Source organism: Panthera onca, chromosome B1 (assembly GCF_046562875.1).
Source record: "Panthera onca isolate mPanOnc1 chromosome B1, mPanOnc1 haplotype 2, whole genome shotgun sequence".
Classification (NCBI taxonomy): domain Eukaryota; kingdom Metazoa; phylum Chordata; class Mammalia; order Carnivora; family Felidae; genus Panthera; species Panthera onca.
In genome coordinates this window covers 20,333,833-20,353,917 of record NC_138342.1, presented here as the reverse complement: position 1 = coordinate 20,353,917, position 20,085 = coordinate 20,333,833, and the positions used below count along the sequence as shown (strand labels likewise).

The window sequence follows — 20,085 nt, the reverse complement described above, 5'->3', positions numbered from 1 at the left end:
ACTTTAAAAAATTTTTAAAAAAGAGTACTTATTATGTAAAGATAAGACGGTTGCCATTAGCAAGTGGCCTAGATAAAAACAAAAGGTAAAAAAGACAATTTTAAAATGAGAAGTATTAGCATGAAGGTCCGTGTCATATATGTCTGGTTTGTTTCTTTTAGTTTATATCAAATATCTTACGTCACTGAAAATGCACAAAATACTTAAGAGCAAAGAATAAAATTTTCAGTAAAATCTAATTGCTCAAGATACACCAATAAAATATATTTAGCAACGATTACGAAAATATATATTTATGTGTGTATTTTAAACCTATTTCTGCTGTAACTGCCATTTATTTTTATTTCTTTTCTTCTATTTACAATTTTATTGAGGTATAATTTACACACAATAAACTTCACATATTAGTGTACAATTTGATAAGCATCCGCGGATGTGAAACCTTCACCGAAAGTTTTCTGGTGTCCTTTGCGGTGGCTCCCTCTCTCGCTCCCTCCCTCTACCCCACCCGCAGGCAACCAGGGTCTGCTTTCTGTCACCAGGGATTAGTTTGCACTTTGTAGGTTTTCACATAAATGGAATCAGACAGTGTGTTCCCTTTGTGAGTAGCTCCTTTCACTCAGCAGGATTTTGAGACTCATCCACATTATGGAGTCATAAGACTCAGAAAGAAGTGAATTACTAAAATATAAACACGTCGACCAAAAATACCAGAACCTTTTTTACATAAAAGCAAAATAAATCTGGTGGTCGTGGTTCTACAACGAATTTCCCAAGTTCTAAAAAAAAGTACCAAGCTGGTACCATCCTTCTACTCTAATACAACATAAGAAATAAAGCTGCACAGAGATTTAGAAATTTAAAAAATGCAGTGTAAACAGGGAAGGAAAGAAAAAAGATGAGAAAAACAGCAAAAGGAGATAAAACCAAGGATCTAAGTGAAGGAAATGAAGAAATGAAGAAAAACATAAATTTAAGGAATCTTTTATAGAAATTGTGTGTGTCTCTGTGTATAATTTTGAAATTTCCTTACCTTAACTTCCTTTCCCTGTTGCTTTTCGTATTTGATTAACCAATTGTCATTTCCCCTGTCTTTCAAAACAAAACAAATGTTACTTCATTTTTTATGGATATCATAGCTTAATATCAAAGGAAATATTCTAGTCACCTTTTGATTTTCAAGACCTTAACTGGTTACCTGTGGCACATGTGTACATATTAAAGGCTCCAACCTAACACACACAAGCCAAAAAATACTTACAAATGTTAACTAACACTTTTTGAGGGTTTACGCTGTGTCAGACATTGTTGTAAGTACTTAACAGGCACTAATTCATTTAATCCTTATAACAATTCTGTGAGGTATGTATTATCAAGAACTATTAAATCAAGGTTATTAAGATCAAGGATAACTTCTCTTCCCCCCAGGAAGAAAAAGCATGTATCTCTATTACCAAGCAAATTTCTGGGTAGGTTCTCACCTAATGTCTGTATAGAAGTACTCTATGACTCTACATCAAATTTAACGTTAATCTAAGACCACATTAATTAAGAGGGCAACTCTGGAAAAGTATGTAATGCTTTTTCAGCAACTAGTATAAATGAGCAAATATTTTGAATCAGTGGTTCTCAAATTTCAGCATGCTTCAGAATTACCGAGAAGACATGTTAAAACAGACTGGTGGCCCCCTATGCAGAGTTTCTGTTTTAGCAGGACTGGGGTGCACTCTTCTGAAAAGATGCATGTGTAACAAGTCCCCACATGAAACTGACCCAGCCAGTCCAGGGAACCACATTTGGGAACCACTGTTTCAGATGATCTACACCACTGCTCCATTCTAGCACAGAAGAAAATCAAGTTTAATGTATTTATAGACTATGCTAACAGTTACCTAAAGTCAAAATAAGCATCTAAAATAATTTACACAATCAAGTTTTAATTATTCCTATTATGCAGATAATATTTCTGGCTTTGTCCTGTTGCTAAGAAATTCCCCAGGAGGGACAAGAACTGACCTCTACCACCCAGGCAGGAGACTGCTATGAGTTAGAATCTCCAGTACAAGATTAACTCTGCCCAAGGGAGTCAGTACTACATCTGTTTTCCAAGGCAGGTAGAGAAAAAGTGCCTCCAGACTTCTGTATCAAAATTTTATGTCTTTGATTTGGATAACAAGAGTTGAATACAATCTGCAAACTAACAAGATTTGAGTAAACAAGTAAGAGAACTTCAATACCTGTATTTCTGATGATGTAATCCAAAATAACTAATCTTTCAAACTGTGACTGAAATTGTTTTCTAATATTCTCAGGCAAAGGGTCAGCTTCAAATTTCCTAAGCCAATATTCAGCCTCCTTGTAACCTTCAACAAATAACTGAAAGGAACCAATCTATAATTTTAAGAACTAGAGTTAGAAAAGAAAGTACAAGAACAAAGAAATTACTTCTTTAATTTCTCACCAGTATCATCATAAAATGTTATATAAACATTATAAGAAAAATAGAAGGGTTAACACTAATTTGGATAAGCCATATTTATCAAACTATTTTTATACACTAACTTTAAACAGCCACATAAAGAATACATAGCAAAGTAAAAATGCTCAACCCTAGGCTTTTAAGGAGCATGGAAGCTATTTTAGGATAACTAAAAAAGAAAATGCACATGTGCCCTCAAGGTGAAAATCTCAACTCAGATTGATGTTTTCTAAAAATATTCATTAAAATGAACTTAATTATAGTGGCCAAATATTACACCTGTCCTGGTCATTTAATAACCATGCATACTTTTATCTTATTGAAGAAATACTTTGGGATTTTTTTTACAACATAAAATATGGAATATATCCTTATTTATTTTTTTTTTTTTAATTTTTTTTTCAACGTTTATTTATTTTTGGGACAGAGAGAGACAGAGCATGAACGGGGGAGGGACAGAGAGAGAGGGAGACACAGAATCGGAAACAGGATCCAGGCTCTGAGCCATCAGCCCAGAGCCTGACGCGGGGCTCGAACTCACGGACCGTGAGATCGTGACCTGGCTGAAGTCGGACGCTTAACCGACTGCGCCACCCAGGCGCCCCCTATCCTTATTTTTTTAAATGAATTCTTCAACTTTGCAGATTAAAGATCCGGTCACAAATTTTAAAGAATTAATCAATCAATCATAACATGGTTTTAAGTGGTTTTTAAGAAAATCCTTTCCTTGAAGATATGTCTGTTTTAAAAGGCATTTCTGTCATTAACATTACTAAATGTATTTACGGCACAGGACACATGGGTTACCTGGTTGGTCTCATAAATACAAATAACCACAAAGAAAATCTATTTCTTATCCTAACACTATGTTCTTATTGTTGGCCTGAAATTTTAACTATATATCTAAAGGGTTTTCTTTAAAGCACTTAATAAGTAGTCATAAATATGGAAATAATATCTTTCTTTAGTCACACTTAATTTTATCATATCCAAGGAATAACAGGCCTTGTAAAAATTTTCAAACTTCCTCCTTACTTGGAGTATAATTTTAAAAACAATTTAAGTTAACCATGAATTTCTACTCAAATTCTTTTATCTAGATATATACTAGGTATAGCAACCACAAAACAAAATCACAGGTCACATTACATATATATATACATATATATATATACATATACAAATTATAATAATAATTTAATAATATAATAATAATATAATAATAATTATATAATTATAATTATAGATATAATTTTTATATATTTATATTTAATATATAATATATATTATATTATTTATATTATTTATATATATTTATATATAATTATATAATATACAAATTATATATATTATACCAATATATATACACAAATTACATATACATACAAATTACATATATATACATATACACTTACATATATATATACACACATACATATATACATGCATATATTACATAGACATATTACATACACATACATATTACATATATATATGTATACATATATGTATACACATACACATACATATATATAATGTAAAAATGTAAAATATAAAAAAATAAAAAAATAAATAAATTGTATATACATATATATATACACACACACACACACATATATATATATAAAAGCCTGAAGTTTTTCTAGAATGCCTTCCCATTAACCCTTCCCACTCCTGCTTAGCCAGCTTCTAACCAATCCTTAGGTTTATCTAAAAGTGTTAAGAAAAAACAAAATTCATTATGTAGTCCGTAAACAAGAATTACTACCACTTACTTTATACTATGTGCCAGGCACTATACCAAGTACTTGACATGAATTTCTTCATTTTATCTCACAACCTCAAGAGGTAGTTTTTCCCATCCCAGTTTATAGAAACTGGGGCTTAAGGAGCAAGCAACTTGCCCAAGGGCTCAGAGCTAACTGGTGGAGGGGCTGCGAGAGAAACTTAAGTCTGTGCTTTTAGCCATTACTTTATAAAGCCTTAGATGCAAACTCCTCCTGGAAACAGTATCCCCAGTCCTCCAAGCTGGGTTAGACATCTCTCCTCTATCCTCTCTGAGAATTTAACCATCCTAACAGCTTTCTCATATCACACTGAGATTGCTTGTTCACTGAAAGCTCTTTGAGAATGAAAAAACTATTTTCTTTATTATCATATCCACAGCCTACAGCACACAATACTCAGGTAATACATGCTGAATTGTCCCCCCAAATAAAGTTTCTCACAGTAACTTACCTTAGGGGGGAGTCCTATCCGATGGAATTTTCTACCTACTTTTGGCACTTTCTCTAAAGCATACTTTTTGCCTCTAGATTTTGCACGGTCAATTGCACTGTAGTTAAATGTCTCACTGACAAGCCAAACCACCTAGAAACACACAGTTTAGAAAAATGGTTATGAGAATTTGCATTATAGTGTTTCTACTCATATACACCATGAAACACACTCTAAAGCTATAAATCAGCGAAGTTCAACCCAATCCTAAATGGTGCAGAGAATCTAAACTAGAAAGGCCTAGGGATTTTGCAAAGTCAGTTAAATGGCACATATTTTTGAGAGAGGCAGCTTAAAACTGGCCAGTGGAAGAAAGAAGTAATCATTCTGAGATGTAGAATTAGGAATGGATATTCTGAGGAAGTCTTCAAGTAAAAATTCATAAAGGCTAAATAGAAAGAATTTCTAGAACACCGATATTCTTCTGCCTTCTAAATGTTAGTTCTTTCTCTTCTTGTCTTGTCGTCAGCATCATCTAGGCATCAGCAGCCAGGGAGACTTGCTTGGACACTTTGAGCATCTCCCCTAGAATCAATTTATCGGTTACTCATGTCTCCGAATTACCAAAACAAGGGCTCAACTTCAGGTTCTGTCATCAGAAATATTACTAAAGTGTTCGCAGAGAAGTAGACTATAAATTAGAAGCACATAATGAAAACCAATTTTCTCCTTTACCTTTGTTTTAGGTACAATATTCAGATGCAGCTTTTCATCCACAAGGGAGGCACCAGCTTCAGAAAGGTATCCCTGATTAGGAAGCAGGCAGCCTCTACCGAAGCAGCAAGGGCAGCAGACCTTATGAACATATTTGGTCCATTTTGGATTCAGTTGGCCATAAGGCTCTTCTGATTTGGGTTTAAATACACCAATAATTTTCTATATAAAATAGGAGACATTTTCTGAGACTTTTAATATAGAGAGATGATAACCCATAAAATGCATTTTGGTAATCTTTTTCTATTTCTTCCCACCAGATTTGGACATAACCCTTAAATATTAAGAGGTTTAGTTCTCATTGTGTTTTTATATCCATTCTCATTTAACAACGTAAAATCAGTAATCCTTTGGGCTAGTAGTTTTCAAACTGTGCTCTCAGCAACACTAGGAAAGGTGAGGGGGAAATGAGAGTAGGGCTCTAAGACCCCCTACCACTTAACTAGATTAACGTTGACTTCACTTGTTTTATTACTGGACTTCCAACTTAAGAAAGGGTTCTGCTGATTTCATAAAGTTTGAAAACTACTGCTCTAGGTCAGATAGTATCTATTAAATATCCATATTATGTGTTTATTTATCAGCTACTTTCTCACTAGATGTACATTCTAAAGGGCAAGGACTTTGTTAGGGCTGTATCCCAAGTACTCAGAACAGTGCCTGGTACACGGTAGGCATTCAAGCATTTGTTAAATGAACTAATAAAGCCAATGACAAAAAGTCATCTCTAAAATATAAAGGTAATGATAGGATATAGTGAATATCTATGTTGTCAGATTCTCCTACCCTAATCTTTTTCCAGTTATATTTTTTTGTGAATCAATTTTAAATAAATTTTCTCCTCTTAAAAAAAAATTTGCCCATGGATGTCTAAAGTCTATAATCTTTATTACTGGTCTGATAAAATATATTCATATTAAATTTAGAGGGTGAATTATCCTTAGACAAGAAATAAAAATCTTACTATAATTTTAAGTATATAATTGCTTTATAATGCAATAAAATCTGAGTCACTAGTAAAAAGTTAAGAAGAAAAAATTACTAAATCAAACTTGGAGGAAAGACTGAGAGACTGACATTACCATATATATATATATATATATATATATATATATATATATATATATATATTTAAATCCCAAAAAAGACTGTTTTAAAATGTAACTTGGATCTTTGCAAAGAATATTAGGATGAAATCATAACCTTTTTTACTCCTGAAGAAAGAACTGCTGGTTATGTATCATTCAGGAAGCTTTTAAAGATAATAATACAGATTTCTGAAAATCTAGACTAATTGGAACAAAGTCCCATATCAACTTCTCTTTTCTGCCCTAGAATTCTACTTTGGTTCATTTCACGATGTCACATTCCAATGCCTTCAAGCTTCAGGCTGCCCAGGTTCCTCTGGCATAATGCTGGCAAAAATATTCCTAGGGCAAGCCTTTGAAAGTTTAAATTTCTACTTTGCTTGGCTAATATAGATACTGTAAAGTAAGGACTTACGAATTTAAACTCAACAAATCTATAGCTGAATGTGAACATTCCGTAATTGCTTGAAACCAAGTACTAAAATAGTAGGAAAGCAAACTGTGACTTAAAATGAATAGCGCTATTTCTAAATAGCAGAATGCTCTAGTTAAACACAAAACAACCCCCCACCTTTATTTTTGAAAAGAGGGTGCAATCAGATTTATTAGGAAAACAGCCTCAGAACCTCATAATGACTCCACATTTAAATTCGTGTTTTCCAAAATTTCTGTTATATACAGTAGATCTGTGAAATTCTCACCCTCTTAGGATCCTTCACAAAGTAACTTCCACTTGAACCTTGAGAGATTCTTTCTGGAAAAACTCCAAATTCTATTGCTTGCTCTGCTTTCAATATAACATCAGCAAATTCAGGATCATCCAGGAATGTATTCAATGCTGAAGAACCAACAATTATTGCATTAAAAAATCAATGTTGATATAGAACGTGACGAAGAAAGGCCAGCTATGAGAATGCTTGTGATAGGGACCTGTGATACTGGGTTAGGTGATTAGCATTAGGACATTAAGGTGCAGAAGAACAAAAGCCATCACATGGCTTCCAGGATGCTCCTTCTCTAGGTTTAAGAAAAAATGTAGTCAAGTATCATATGGGCTGCTTGGATCCTCGCTTTTTCCCCCCAACCCCACTTCTCTTTAAAGTTCAAGTACTGACGCATGAAAAACAAAATCCCTATTTGTTGAAATAATCATACTAATACCTCCGATTGCTCTGAATTCCTCCTCTCTTCCAGTGATTCTGTTCTCCATTCCACCTCCCCTTCCAGCTGTGGTCACACCTCAGATCTGCCATCACCAATACCTGCAACCTCCCCACACCTTTCCATTCCAAGCACCTTTCATCTTCCTTGTTCGTTCCCTCTAGTACCCTGAGTTCAAAAATTATTCCATCCCACTAGGACCCACAAGGCACTGACCTCCCATGTTGCTACTGATCTCTGCGTCCTCACATCCCTCGCTGGCCAGCTTAATTAAATTATGGGCAGGCATCATATAATCACTCTTCTTTTCCTCCCTCCCCTTATCATGGTCGCCTGGAAAAATCCCATTAAACTCAACTGGTTAAACTCAACTGTCTGCAGAGTACACCTAGGCCTGGATAGCTGAACTTGACGATACAAACATACACAAACACAAGGCCTGAGAGCTCACTTTAATGTAAATTCATCCCCACAAACCTCAGGTGGGTCCTTCATGCCACCTGGGAAGCACACTACGTTCCTGTTTCGGACTGAATCTTTGTGTCCTCCCAAGATATGTTCAAGCCCTAACTCCCCATGGAATTGTACTGGGAGATGGAGTCTGTGGGAGGTAATCAGGTTTAGGTGAGGTCATGAGGGTAGGGCCCCCACAACAGGATCAGTGCCAAGAGCATGCTCTCTCTCGCCCTCTGCCATGTGAGGACACAATGAGAAGGTGGTCATCTGCCAGCCAGCAGGAAAGCCTTGATCTTGGACTCATCTTGGACTTCCCAGCCCTGATCGTGAAACTTCATCTTAGACTTTCCAGCCTCCAAGACTGGGAGAAATAAATGTCTGTTGTTTAAACCACTCAGTCTATGGTATGTTGTTCTAGTAACCTGAACTAGGACAACTCCTGGTACCGTTTCTCCCACTGTTCTGGGCAACTCTCTCATAACCTCCCCCCTCTTCACATTTCCAACACCCCCTCTTTCTCAGACGATCCTTAACAGATGCAATCAGAAATCAGTATCATCAGCACTCCACACCACATCTGCCCACAACATCCTGTCTTCCACCTGTTACTACAGACGAACTAAGCTTGAAGATCAACTCATCCACTTTGTGTCCTAGACCCTATCTCTTCCTGATGATTCCAGGACATTTCTTCAGCAATCCTTCCCTGCATCAATATTTCCCTCTTTATTGGACCACTTCTATCACCATACTAGGCATGCTGTAATTTTTCTCAGCCTAAATCTACTTACTCCCATGTTACTCCTAGATATTCCCTCATTTCTTTGATCCCCTGTATAGCAGAAGGTCTCTAGAGTTATTTACATTTAATATCTCCAACATTTCTTCCTCGATTCTCTCTTGAACCCATTTCAATTAGGTTTCTGTCCCAACCACTCCATTGATAAAACTTTTGTTGAGGTACACAGTGACATCCATATTGCTAAATCTAACCTCAGAACTTATCTTCCTTGACCAGTGCCACCATTTGACCCTGTTAATCACTCCTTCCTCCTTCACATGGCTTCCAGGATGCCCCTTCTCCAGGTTTTTCCATTTCATTGGCTCCTCTTTTTCAGTCTCTTTGTTGGCTCACTTTTACCTCGTGACAGTTTACCTTTAGGATGCCCCAGATTCAGTTCATGGTCCTCTCCTCTTCGTTATCAACACTGATGACTCCCAAATTTATTTGTCAAGCCTGGACTTCTACCTTCAACTCCAGACTACGATATTCAACATCTCTACTTGGATGTTTAATGGACAGCTCAAATTTTACCACCCAAAACTCAATTCTTCTCTTTATAACTCCACCTGACTGCTTCCCTCTCAGGTTTCCCTATTTCAGTTATTGGCAACTCCAAATCTTCCAGTTGCTCATGGAAATCCTTGGAATCACCCATGATCTTATACTCTCACCTCCAACATCTAATCCATCAGTAGTTTGCATGGTTCTACCTCACACGAACATCCAGAATCCAATCACCTCTCACCATCTCCATTCCTTCCATGTGATTCAAGGGACTATCAACTCTCACCTAGATTATTGTAAGACTCTCTTAACTGCTTTCCCTCTTTCACCCATGCCTTCTCTATACTTGACAGAGAAGCTAGAGTAATCATTTTTTTTAAGTTTATTTAAGAGAGAGAGAGAGCGAGCGTGCACATGTACACATGAGCAGGGGAGGAGCAGAGAGAAAGGGAGAGAGAGAATCCCAAGCAGGCTCCTCACTGTCAGCACAGAGCCTGACATGGAGCTCAATCCCACTAACCATGAGATCATGACCTGAGCCGAAACCAAGAGTCAGGTGCCCCAACCCAGAACTTTTATAGTTCTTGGAACATAACAGGTAATCAATAAACACTTGCAAAATGAATGAACAATTAATCATTTAAAGTGGTACACAAGGCAAAAATTATTCATATTTTACTTTGGAAGGTATTTAAATGCTATTACATGCATTCAACATTATGAAAATTCAAAACATAAACTTACTTATTTTAAAATTTGCCTTCATTTAGACAGAAATACATTTTTTTTTTTTTACTAATCTTTAAAAGTATGTGCTAAGAAAAATGCTACAAAAAGTACTATTGGGCATATTTAACCTACTTAAATGAATAAATAATCCAAGTATTTTAGTTACATCACTACAATTGATGTGCTAATTCCTAATCCTTCTTATCTATCCCGTGAAAATAATTAAGAATGGAGAAACTTAGTCTTTCTTTATTCACTGTATATCCTGAGCACCTGGATGAGGAGTCAGCATTTAGTGGGTACTTAATATTTAATTGAATAAATGAAGTATTATTTATGTACTAGAATATGCCAGTAATAATGATCATTAGTCAAATGAGATTCTTCTAGGCGAACGGTCTTTTTTTTTTTTTTTTTTTTTTTAAGTTTGTTCATTTTGAGAGAGTGAGTCGGGGAGGGGCAGAAAGAGGAAGAGAGAGAATCCCAGGCACTGTCAGTGCAGAGCCCGACACCGGGCTTGAACAAAGGAACCATGAGATCATGACCTGAGCTGAAGTCGAACACTTAACCGACTGAGCCACCCAGGTGCCCCTAGGCGAAGCCTCTTAATAAGAAAGAAGTTGGAAAGTTTTTTATTTCAACCCTGCCCCTAGCACTAGTGTACTTTTTACAATACGTCACTAGGAGGTGGTCTTCGGGGAAATGTTTAAACACTTTCAACAAGACATCACTACTTTTTTTGTGATCCTTTTATTTGGAAGCGAAACAATGTATAAGCTTCTTCCTTTCCCAGAAATTAAGTCTCCTGTAGTTTCACACCATGTCCTAGACCTGCTATCTGCAGCAAAACAAAAGCGTACTTACTCCTTTCTCTCCAGGAAGAGCCCTTCAAAAAGCTGACGATCATTTCATGTTCCCCTAAGTCTCCTCTACTCTTGCCTCCTCCCATATGGAAGTGTTTTCAGGCTTTTCAGCACACGAGTTGCCCTCTTATTTCACGCCTCAGGTTTCCAATGTGCCCCCTTATGAAATATGGTCTCCAGAATCAAGCAACCCATTGCAGGGAATAGACACATCTCTCAGCATTGACAGTATACCAAAATGAGAAGCACTCTGGTGTCACATTAGTTGTTTAGAAATCTGGTCATACTACTAATGCATACTGAACTTGGACCACTCTTGGTCTCTCCCATGCTGTACTTGAGCAGTTCTTGTGGAAACTACGTGTAGACTTGGCCAGTATTACTATTAAATGTTACCAAACTGTTTCACAGGCTAAGCTTTATGAGTTCATCATGTAACAACCTGCCTTTGTTGCTCTCATGGAGCCCATGCTTATACTCTGAATAATAATAATAATCATTTTCAGTTATAATAATAATAAGCAATATAATAATTATTATTATAATAACTGCATACTAATTCAGTTTCAACCAAAATCAGATCAAGCAGAACCATTCCTATAAAATCAGCCAGGATGTTCTTAATCCCTTTCTCTTTAATTTGTCCCTTATTGAGCAACTCTTTTAAATAAATGAGATAATCTCCCCACATGAAAACGGGCGTTCTTTGAAGATGTCCCGGATTTACCATCACTATCTGGAATGACGCTTAAAAGACAACTGGTCCTGCTATCCAAATTGCTGCTGGAAAAAACGACTACCTACCAACTGTTCTAAAATCAAAGAAACTTTTTTAGGAGATAATTTTTCTTGAACTCATAACTCACAAGTACATTCTAAAGCTTTCTTCATTTACTTAACTGTACATGTGGCAATTAGTTTAAGTTGGAGGACCTCTCCAAAACTTATGGCGCTTCATGCTGTGAGTGCTCTGGAGATTTGGTTGAAGGCCTGTCGTCGTTGCTAGTTTTGATTTTTAATAGTTGAGGGGCATGGTTAGTTACATTTTCTTTAATGAAGAAAACCTTTTTTTCCGGCAAAATTACTGTTGCTCCTTTTAAGGAATAAACTATTAGGGTTTTGATTTGTCTCTGTATCAAAGGATTCTCTGAGGAAAATCTCAATTCCACCTCTGTGCATTCCCTTCGGGTCTCCTCTAAGAAGCGGTGACCTTCTAGTCCAGCTCTGGTCCCGTCTGAGCTCCTCACTTTCACCAGATATCCAGCACACGTTCCCCAGTATGTTCCAAGCTTCCTTCCCAGGCTAATTCTTATTGATCCTTCAACTCCATCTGATCACTCGCAACACTGTAACAAAATGATCCAAATCCAAGAAGGGCAGACATTTTTGTTTTGCTGATATATTCCAAGTGCTTAAAACAGTGCCTGGTACATAGGAGGCCCTCAATAAGCCTGAAAATTATTTATCAACAAACTCTGCCCGTAACCACATGTAAGCCTTATCACTGGTCCTTTAGGAAGCAGAATTGAAAATGGAATTAAGAGAATCCAGTTTATAAACCTTTCATATAAGGACATGTGGCAACGTTATCAAAACAAGCCCCTCCTCACTTGAGGGTTGGGTTGTATCTTACCCAGTGACCAGAATTTTCTAAAGAGAAAAGTCGTTAGCTCACCAGTCTGGTGATCTGAACACTGCCTCGGAGGTTCAAGTGCCCGTCATCCTTCAGGCCTCGAGTTGGACGCTCCTTCCTCTGCTAAGTGTTCCCAGGCCCCTAAATCCGGTGCATAGCTCAATGGAATCCTCAGTTCTCCCCACCCAAATAGATCAGCTGTGGGAACTGTCTGTTTTAATTGACCATTCCCTCCATTACTATAAAGCTCTGTGGGACAAGGCTGGTGACTGGACATCCATTTGCTATCCGGTCACCACTGTGTCCCGAGGCCTCCACTTCCACTGGCACACAGCAGGCACTCAAGCATTTGAGAATGATGCATCTCAGCAATAGACGGAAAACAAAGAATAAGCGTCTTCTAATTACTGGTTGAGCAATAACCGCTTGACAGTGAGAGGTAGCTGCTCACCATCTTTCAATAGCTCAGTTATGGATGACTGCCAAGACGCATAGGACATCTACCCTTCTAATATTGTCCTCTAAATTCAACCAGATTATCAGTGTCTAGGATCTGGATCTGGCAATACTGAGAGCACCGTCCATTAGAATTCCTTTATTAAAATGGGCTTCAAGGAGGTTATGAGAAATACTCCTATGAAATTCATCACTTTTATTACAAAGATACTATTCAGTACATAGTCTCTTCTCCAAAAGATACACGACAGGTTATCCTTTGTCAGGTCAGTTTAGATTCCAATAGCTACTTTAACTTTATGGGCACACTGTGCTTCTTTCTGTAACCTTAAACATCAGATTTGTGGGCTGCCTGCAGCAAGCATCTCCTGTGCATGCTGTGTACTATGATGGCCTCCACCTTATTTATTTCATTACCTCAGTTCCCACCCTCGTCTTTCTTCCTTGTTTTTAAATGATGCTATTTTGTTCATACATTTATAAGCCACCATGAATCATTAAAAGGCTTTTAAATACACACTTCCGTTGACTTTGGCGGTTCCTAGTATATTCTAACACCATTCTCTACTTGTAGGCTCTCCAACGAAACTGCTAAGTGCTCCTGGTTTGTGTTAACTGGGATCCTGGAAAAGTCACTTCACCTCTCTGTGCTTCCTTAAAATGAGAATAAAAAATAAAACTCACTTCGTGGGGTTAGTTATATATTAATATAAGTGAAGGGCACAGAACTATGCCCTTCATATACTGTTACCTAGGTATTATCATCTTTATGAGTCTCCAACTCACTGATTAAAATGACAACTAAGGAATGAATGCCACTAATCTTTCTACTTTGACACTGACCCAACAATACTATGTTTATGCTGGTTCCAGACTGTCAATGTCTTGCTCAAGTAAAGGTAACAGATACTCTTCCACGTAAAGCTCCTATTTACATAGACAAAATAGTTAAGCATAAAGGCTCATGCATTGAGCGTAAGATAAATGATGTTAATATTAATCTAAATGCAAGAATTTCTTAGAACTAGTGAGGTGGCTTCATGGAAATTGGATGCTAAAGGACAAAGGGAGTTAATGGAACTCACCTGGGCGGCTCAGTCGTTAAGCTTCTAACTTTGGCTCAGGTCATTATCTCGAAGTTTGAGTTCGAGTCCCACACTGGGTGAGCTCAAGCCCTGCTTTGGCTAAAACATGAGCCCTGGGTGAGCCCCACTTCTCTGTCTCTGTCTCTCTCTCTCAAAATAAATAACTTAAAAATCTAGTTACATTACTCAATCATAAACTTTTTAGGAGACTGGTTTGAAATGTTTAAATACTTATTGAAATTCAAAACGATTTTTAAATCCATTAAAAACAAGACCTCCATTAATAAATCACCAAAAGTAACAACTATTTTACAATACTTGGGATCTACAGCAAAATGGAAAAAGTGCAGGACACAAAAAGAAGGACTAGGCTCAGTCTGGCTTTACCACTTCCTGTATACTTGCCTGTGGCTTACCTCTGAACTTCTATGTACTAGTCACTACAGTTTTATTCATTTTCAATTCCCACAACAAGGAGTAACAACTAACTTGCCGTGCTGCTGTAAGAATTAATGAACTACACAAAGAGAGATCTCCGCAAACCGTAAACCGTGATATAAATAAATTATTACCATTTTGGAACGTAGGAATTTTCTTTAGTAATCCATTTGTATTATGAGTACTATATTCTATCCCAGTTACTTTTTCTAGCCTTAATACTATTTGTTTACAAAATCTCACTTTCAGGGGCACCTGGGTGGCTCAGTCAGGTAAGCATCGGACTCAGGTCATGATCTCATGGTCCTGAGACTGGACCCCACACAGGGCTCTGTGCTGGCAGTACAGAGCCTGCTTGTGATTCCCTCTCTCTCCCTCTCACTCAGGGTTTCAGGCTCTTTTAAACTCTAGCTACACAGGTAAATTTAAGGCAGCAAAAAGGAAGCTAGCCACACAGATCTTAGTTACTTCACAGAAGGGATTCTAGGTAATACAGAAACACATCACACAGCTGGGGGAATGTGGGTCCATCTGTGATCATCACATTTGTTCTGTTCAACGTTGTCCTGTCAATGCACCTGTTAGCTAACACAGTGGCAACAGACCTGCATGTCAGACCAGTCTGCTAAAGCTTTATTCATGAAACACCTGAACAGGAAATCGTCTGCTTCTCCCAGGCCTCTCCGATGTATCTGCTTGAGAGTGTCTGAATGTTCAGTTCAACTACGACTTGAATCACCTATTCCATCCAAACTTCCTTAAATTGTGGGAGGCCCATTAGTGTACTGACAGCAGGCCATGTAAAATCTAAAGACTCCAGAAAGACTAAGCAGGAGTAATGACAAATACAATTTCTGTGGCTTTTCTTCAAGCCGTCACCCAGGGAGTTCTACAGGCACAGGGCACACACCATCTCACTTAAACCATCCTAACCACCGACAAATAGGTGTTATCCGAATTTTACAAACTAGCCCGTCTCATCTCCAGCTATGATTCATACAAGCCCACTCTGTTTTACTATCAGATTAGGCTAACTCGACTCGACCTGCCAAAAAAATCCTTCATCGACAAATACCCATGCCTCCAATAGCATGCTGACCCTTTATTAATTTTCAACATCCTATCAATTATCCTCTTTTCCACTTGAGGCTGCCAGTCCATTCGACAGTGAAAAAGTCCCCGCCCCCTTCTTAAAGTACAAGAATAGAAATGGTTCCAGAAAGAAAACTTTGCGCACGAGATAGCAGCTGGAGAAATTCAACTGCCTCTGCCCCCTCTGGCTAACGTCACAATAACATTAACTGCAAGAAGTTTTGAAACGTGTCCCAGTGGCAACTAGATATTCTTGCTCTCCGGCTCTCTGCCGTCATCCATCTGCCTGGCAAATTCACAACTCCGGGAACTTTCCTGATAGTTCAGGCTTCTTATTCCAAAACTCAAGTCCAAACTTGAGAAAACGACTTACGTCATGTTACCATGCTAAGTTTGGGTTGTTGTTTTTTTTTTTTTTTCCGTGTCTGATTGCAAAAGTTGAGGCTTACTCTTAGGCGAGGCCTCAAGGGTCAGAGTTTAACGACAACCTCGGGCCTTAAGTGAGCTGGCCTAAGGCCCCTGGAAAAGGTGCAAGGAAACTGGGGAGCAGAGAGAAAGGGAAGGTGTCCAAGCTTCGACCGGCCCCGGGTCTGTGCTCCGCATGGGAGGGATGCCCGGCTAACTGCCTCTCCTACCAGGCAAGGGCTGGTGTGGGACAGAGGTGGGACCCCGGGAGGGGCTGGGCGGCGACGCGCGCGCAGGGACGACCGCGGGGTGGAGATTGGGGCCGAGTCGCACCTGCACCCAGGGGCGGTTTCCGGTTCGGGTGGGTGGGCGAGCCCCGGAGGACCCCCACGCCCCAGGAGGAGCGGCTGGGCGCGTCCCGGGACGGGAGCAGCAGTTCCTCGTCTCCAGGCTCGCGAGGGGAGGCCGCGCCCTCCTCGCCGGCAGCCTCCACGAGCCTGACGGCGCTCCCGGGGGCGCCCTTAGGCGGCTGGGCCCAGGCGAACCGCGGCAGCAGCGGCTCCCGCTCCTCGTCGTCCTCCTCCTCCAAGCTCCCGCCGCCGCCGGCTGACGCCCGCAGCCCGGGCTCGGAGGACTCCGCCATGGCCTCCCTCCGTGCCGTCCGCGCTGGGACCAGCTCAGAGAGGCGAGCTGCCCGGCTCTGGTCTCGACATCGCGGGGGACCGGAGCCGCTGGGTCGGGGCGAGGTCACCTCACAAACTCGCGGCCCCGCTCCGCGCGGGCCCGGCGGTTGTCCCCGCGCAGCCGCCAGCCGCGCCCCACCTCGGGCCAACCCTGCGCTTGCGCAGAAGGGCGGGGGCGGAGGTAGGCGGGGCGCGGGGCGGGGCCGCCACCTGCCGCTGTTAGCGCCGGAAGATGTGAAGTGGGGTGGGTGCCTTGGGGCGGTTGGCGTTCATTTACCTCCGCCTAGGAGCCCCCCGCCCCCACCCCCGGAACCCCAATCAGCCTCTCCTCCACCGCAGAATTTTCTCAAAGAGTTTACCACCGTCATTATTTCTGTGACTAACTTTTGTTACTCCCACTACAAGCCCATGAGAGCAAGGACCTTGTTCTTTGTTCAGACATTTTGGATATTGGTTGTATTTTGTCTCTTTTTATTATGACTAATTTAGCTAGAAGCTTATCATTTTTAAGAATCTTTTCAAAAAGCCATTTTTTGGTTCCACTGATTTTCTGTTTTCTAGTTCACTGATATTTGTGCTTATTATTTCCTTCTTGCTACGTAATTGGGATTTGATTTCCTCTTCTTTTTCAAGTTGGGTAGAGTAGAAGAGTGTATTATTGATTTTGGACCTCTCTAATTTTTTAAAATATAAGTGTTTAAAGCTATGCCTTTCCCTCTATGCACTGCTTTATCTGCATCCACAATTTTTGCTATGTTGTGCTTTCATTTTCATTCATTTCAAAATTCATTTTATTTCCTGTATGGTTTCTTTTTGACTGCTTTGAAGTGTGTGTGTAATTTCCAAATATTTAGGGGTTTTCCTAGAAATCATTAATTGATTTCTAATTTAATTGTGCTGTGGTCAGAGAAGATACACTAAGATTTCAACCTTTTTTGAAGTTTATTGAGACTTATTTCATAGCTCAGCATATTATCTACCTTAGTGAACATTCTATGTGCTCTTTAAAAAGAATGTGTATTCTTGGGAATGCAAGCTGGGGCAGCCACTCTGGAAAACAGTATGGAGGTTCCTCAAAAAACTAAAAATAGAACTACCCTAGACCCAGCAATTGTACTACTAGGCATTTATCCACGGGATGCAGGTGTACTATTTTGAAGGGACACATGCACCCCTATGTTTATAGCAGCACCATCAACAATAGCCAGAGTATGGAAAGAGCCCAAATGTCCATCGATGGATGAATGGATAAAGATGATGTGGTATATATATATACAATGGAGTATTACTTGGCAATCAAAAAGAATGAAATCTTGCCATTTGCAACTACGTGGATGGAACTGGAGGGTATTATGCTAAGTGAAATTAGTCAGTCAGAGAAAGACAAAAATCATAGGACTTCACTCATATGAGGACTTTAAGAGACAAAACAGATGAACATAAGGGACAGGAAACAAAAAAATATATAAAAACAGGGAGGGGGACAAAACAGAAGAGACTCATAAATATGGAAAACAAACTGAGGGTTACTGGAGGGGTTGTGGGAAGGGGGATGGGCTAAATGGGTGAGGGGCATTAAGGAATCTACTCCTGAAATCATTGTTGCACTATATGCTAACTAATTTGGATGTAAATAAAATAAAATAAATAAAATAAAATAAAATAAAATAAAATAAAATAGTACAGAGATCAATCAATCAATAAAAAGACTGTGTATTCTGCAGTTGAGTGGTTCTATAACTATCAATTGTTTCTATAAATATCAATTCAGTATTTATAGTGTTATTTGCATCAACTATATCCTTATGGATTTTAAATATAGTTACTCTATCACTCACTGAGATGAGGGTTACAATCTAACTATGATTGTAGATTTGTCTATTTCTTCTTTTAGTTTGGTGAGGTTTTGCTTCATACATATATATATATATGTACATACATATATATACACGTACATATATATATTTAATGTGTATTTATTTTTGAGAGAGAGAGAGCATAAACAGGGGAGGGGAAGAGAGAGTGAAGGGATAGAAGATCCAAAGTGGGCTCTGTGCTGAGAGCACAGAGCCTAAAGCAGGGCTTAAACTCATGAACCATGAGACCATGACCCAAGCCGAAGTCAAATGCTTAACTGACTGAGCCACCCAGGCACCCCTGCTTTATATAGTTTTGAAATTGTGGTATTAGGTGTAGACACAGGTTTTTTTTATGTCTTCAGTTAGGTTTTTATTTCTTCCTGATGATTTGGCCCTTTCCATCCCTTGTAATACTCCTACCTTGAAGTCTATATTGTCTGACAGTAATAAAATCACTCCACTTTTCTTAGGCTTACTGTTTGCCTGGTAAATCTTTTTCCATCCTTTTCTTTTCAATATATTTGTGTCTTTACGTATGCATGTTTGTAAATAAGTATATATCTCCTGTAAATAACTTATAATTGGTTCTTGGTTTCATTATTTACATTTAGTCTGATAATTTCTGCCTTTCAATTGGTGTTTTTAGTTTACTTACATTTAATGTAATATTAATGTGTTTGGATTTCGTTTACTGTCGTTTGCAATTTGTATTTTATTTTTTTCATAATTTTTGTTCCTCTGTTCTTCTTTTCTTGCTTTCTTTTGGGTTAATCATATTTCTTCATATTTCATCTTAGTTCCTCTATTGACCTGCTAAACCTCTTTACATTAATTTTGAGTGTTTATTCTAGCACTTACTGTATGCACCCTTAAATTATCTCAGTGCACATAAAGCTTATACTGTAGCATTTGATGTAAAATATAAGAACCTTGCAAAAGGGTCATTCTATTTATCCCCCATCCTTTATGTTATTGTTGTCACATATATTAGACCCACATATATTTAAATATAGTGAATAAGTTTTGTCTTAAACAATTACGTGTCTTATAAAGAAATTAAGAAAAGAATGTATTATCTTTTATATTTGCCCGCATATTTACCATTTCCAGTGTTCTTCCTTCCTTCCTGAAGATCTGAGTTTCCAACGAGTATAATTTACCTTCCCTCTGACGAATTTTTTAAAGGACTTCTGGTAAAGTAAATCCATTGGTGATAAATTGTGAATTTTCATTGATCTGAAGTTATCTTTATTCCTCCTTCATTTTTAAGTTTTATTTCAGAGAGAGAGAGAGAGAGAGAGAATCCCAAGTAGGTCCATGCCCAGTGTGCAGCCCCAGGCAGGGCTCTATCCTACAACCCTGGGATCATGACCTGAGCC

General features: G+C 38.7%; 1 protein-coding gene across 7 annotated transcripts in view; it reads right to left on the bottom strand.

Moving 5' to 3' along the window:
- The window catches only part of PI4K2B (phosphatidylinositol 4-kinase type 2 beta), a 32,125-nt gene extending 15,115 nt beyond the window's left edge, over positions 1-17,010 (bottom strand). For 5 of the 7 annotated variants that reach the window (XR_009616500.3, XR_013555330.2, XR_013555331.2 and 2 more), the window contains exons 1-6: positions 16,498-17,009; positions 7,260-7,396; positions 5,432-5,632; positions 4,718-4,849; positions 2,238-2,391; positions 1,034-1,092 (exon numbers count right to left, since the gene is read on the bottom strand). Coding sequence is in view for 4 of the 7 variants with exons in the window: in XM_060655315.3 (XP_060511298.3) it covers positions 1,034-1,092; positions 2,238-2,391; positions 4,718-4,849; positions 5,432-5,632; positions 7,260-7,396; positions 16,498-16,807 (993 nt within the window). In the remaining 3 variants the exon portion in view is untranslated. Of the gene's footprint in view, positions 1-1,033; positions 1,093-2,237; positions 2,392-4,717; positions 4,850-5,431; positions 5,633-7,259; positions 7,397-11,056; positions 11,499-16,497 lie in introns of those variants that run through there. The other 2 variants (XM_060655316.3, XM_060655318.3) reach the window with 2 other exon arrangements.
- Positions 17,011-20,085: the final 3,075 nt, after the last annotated feature.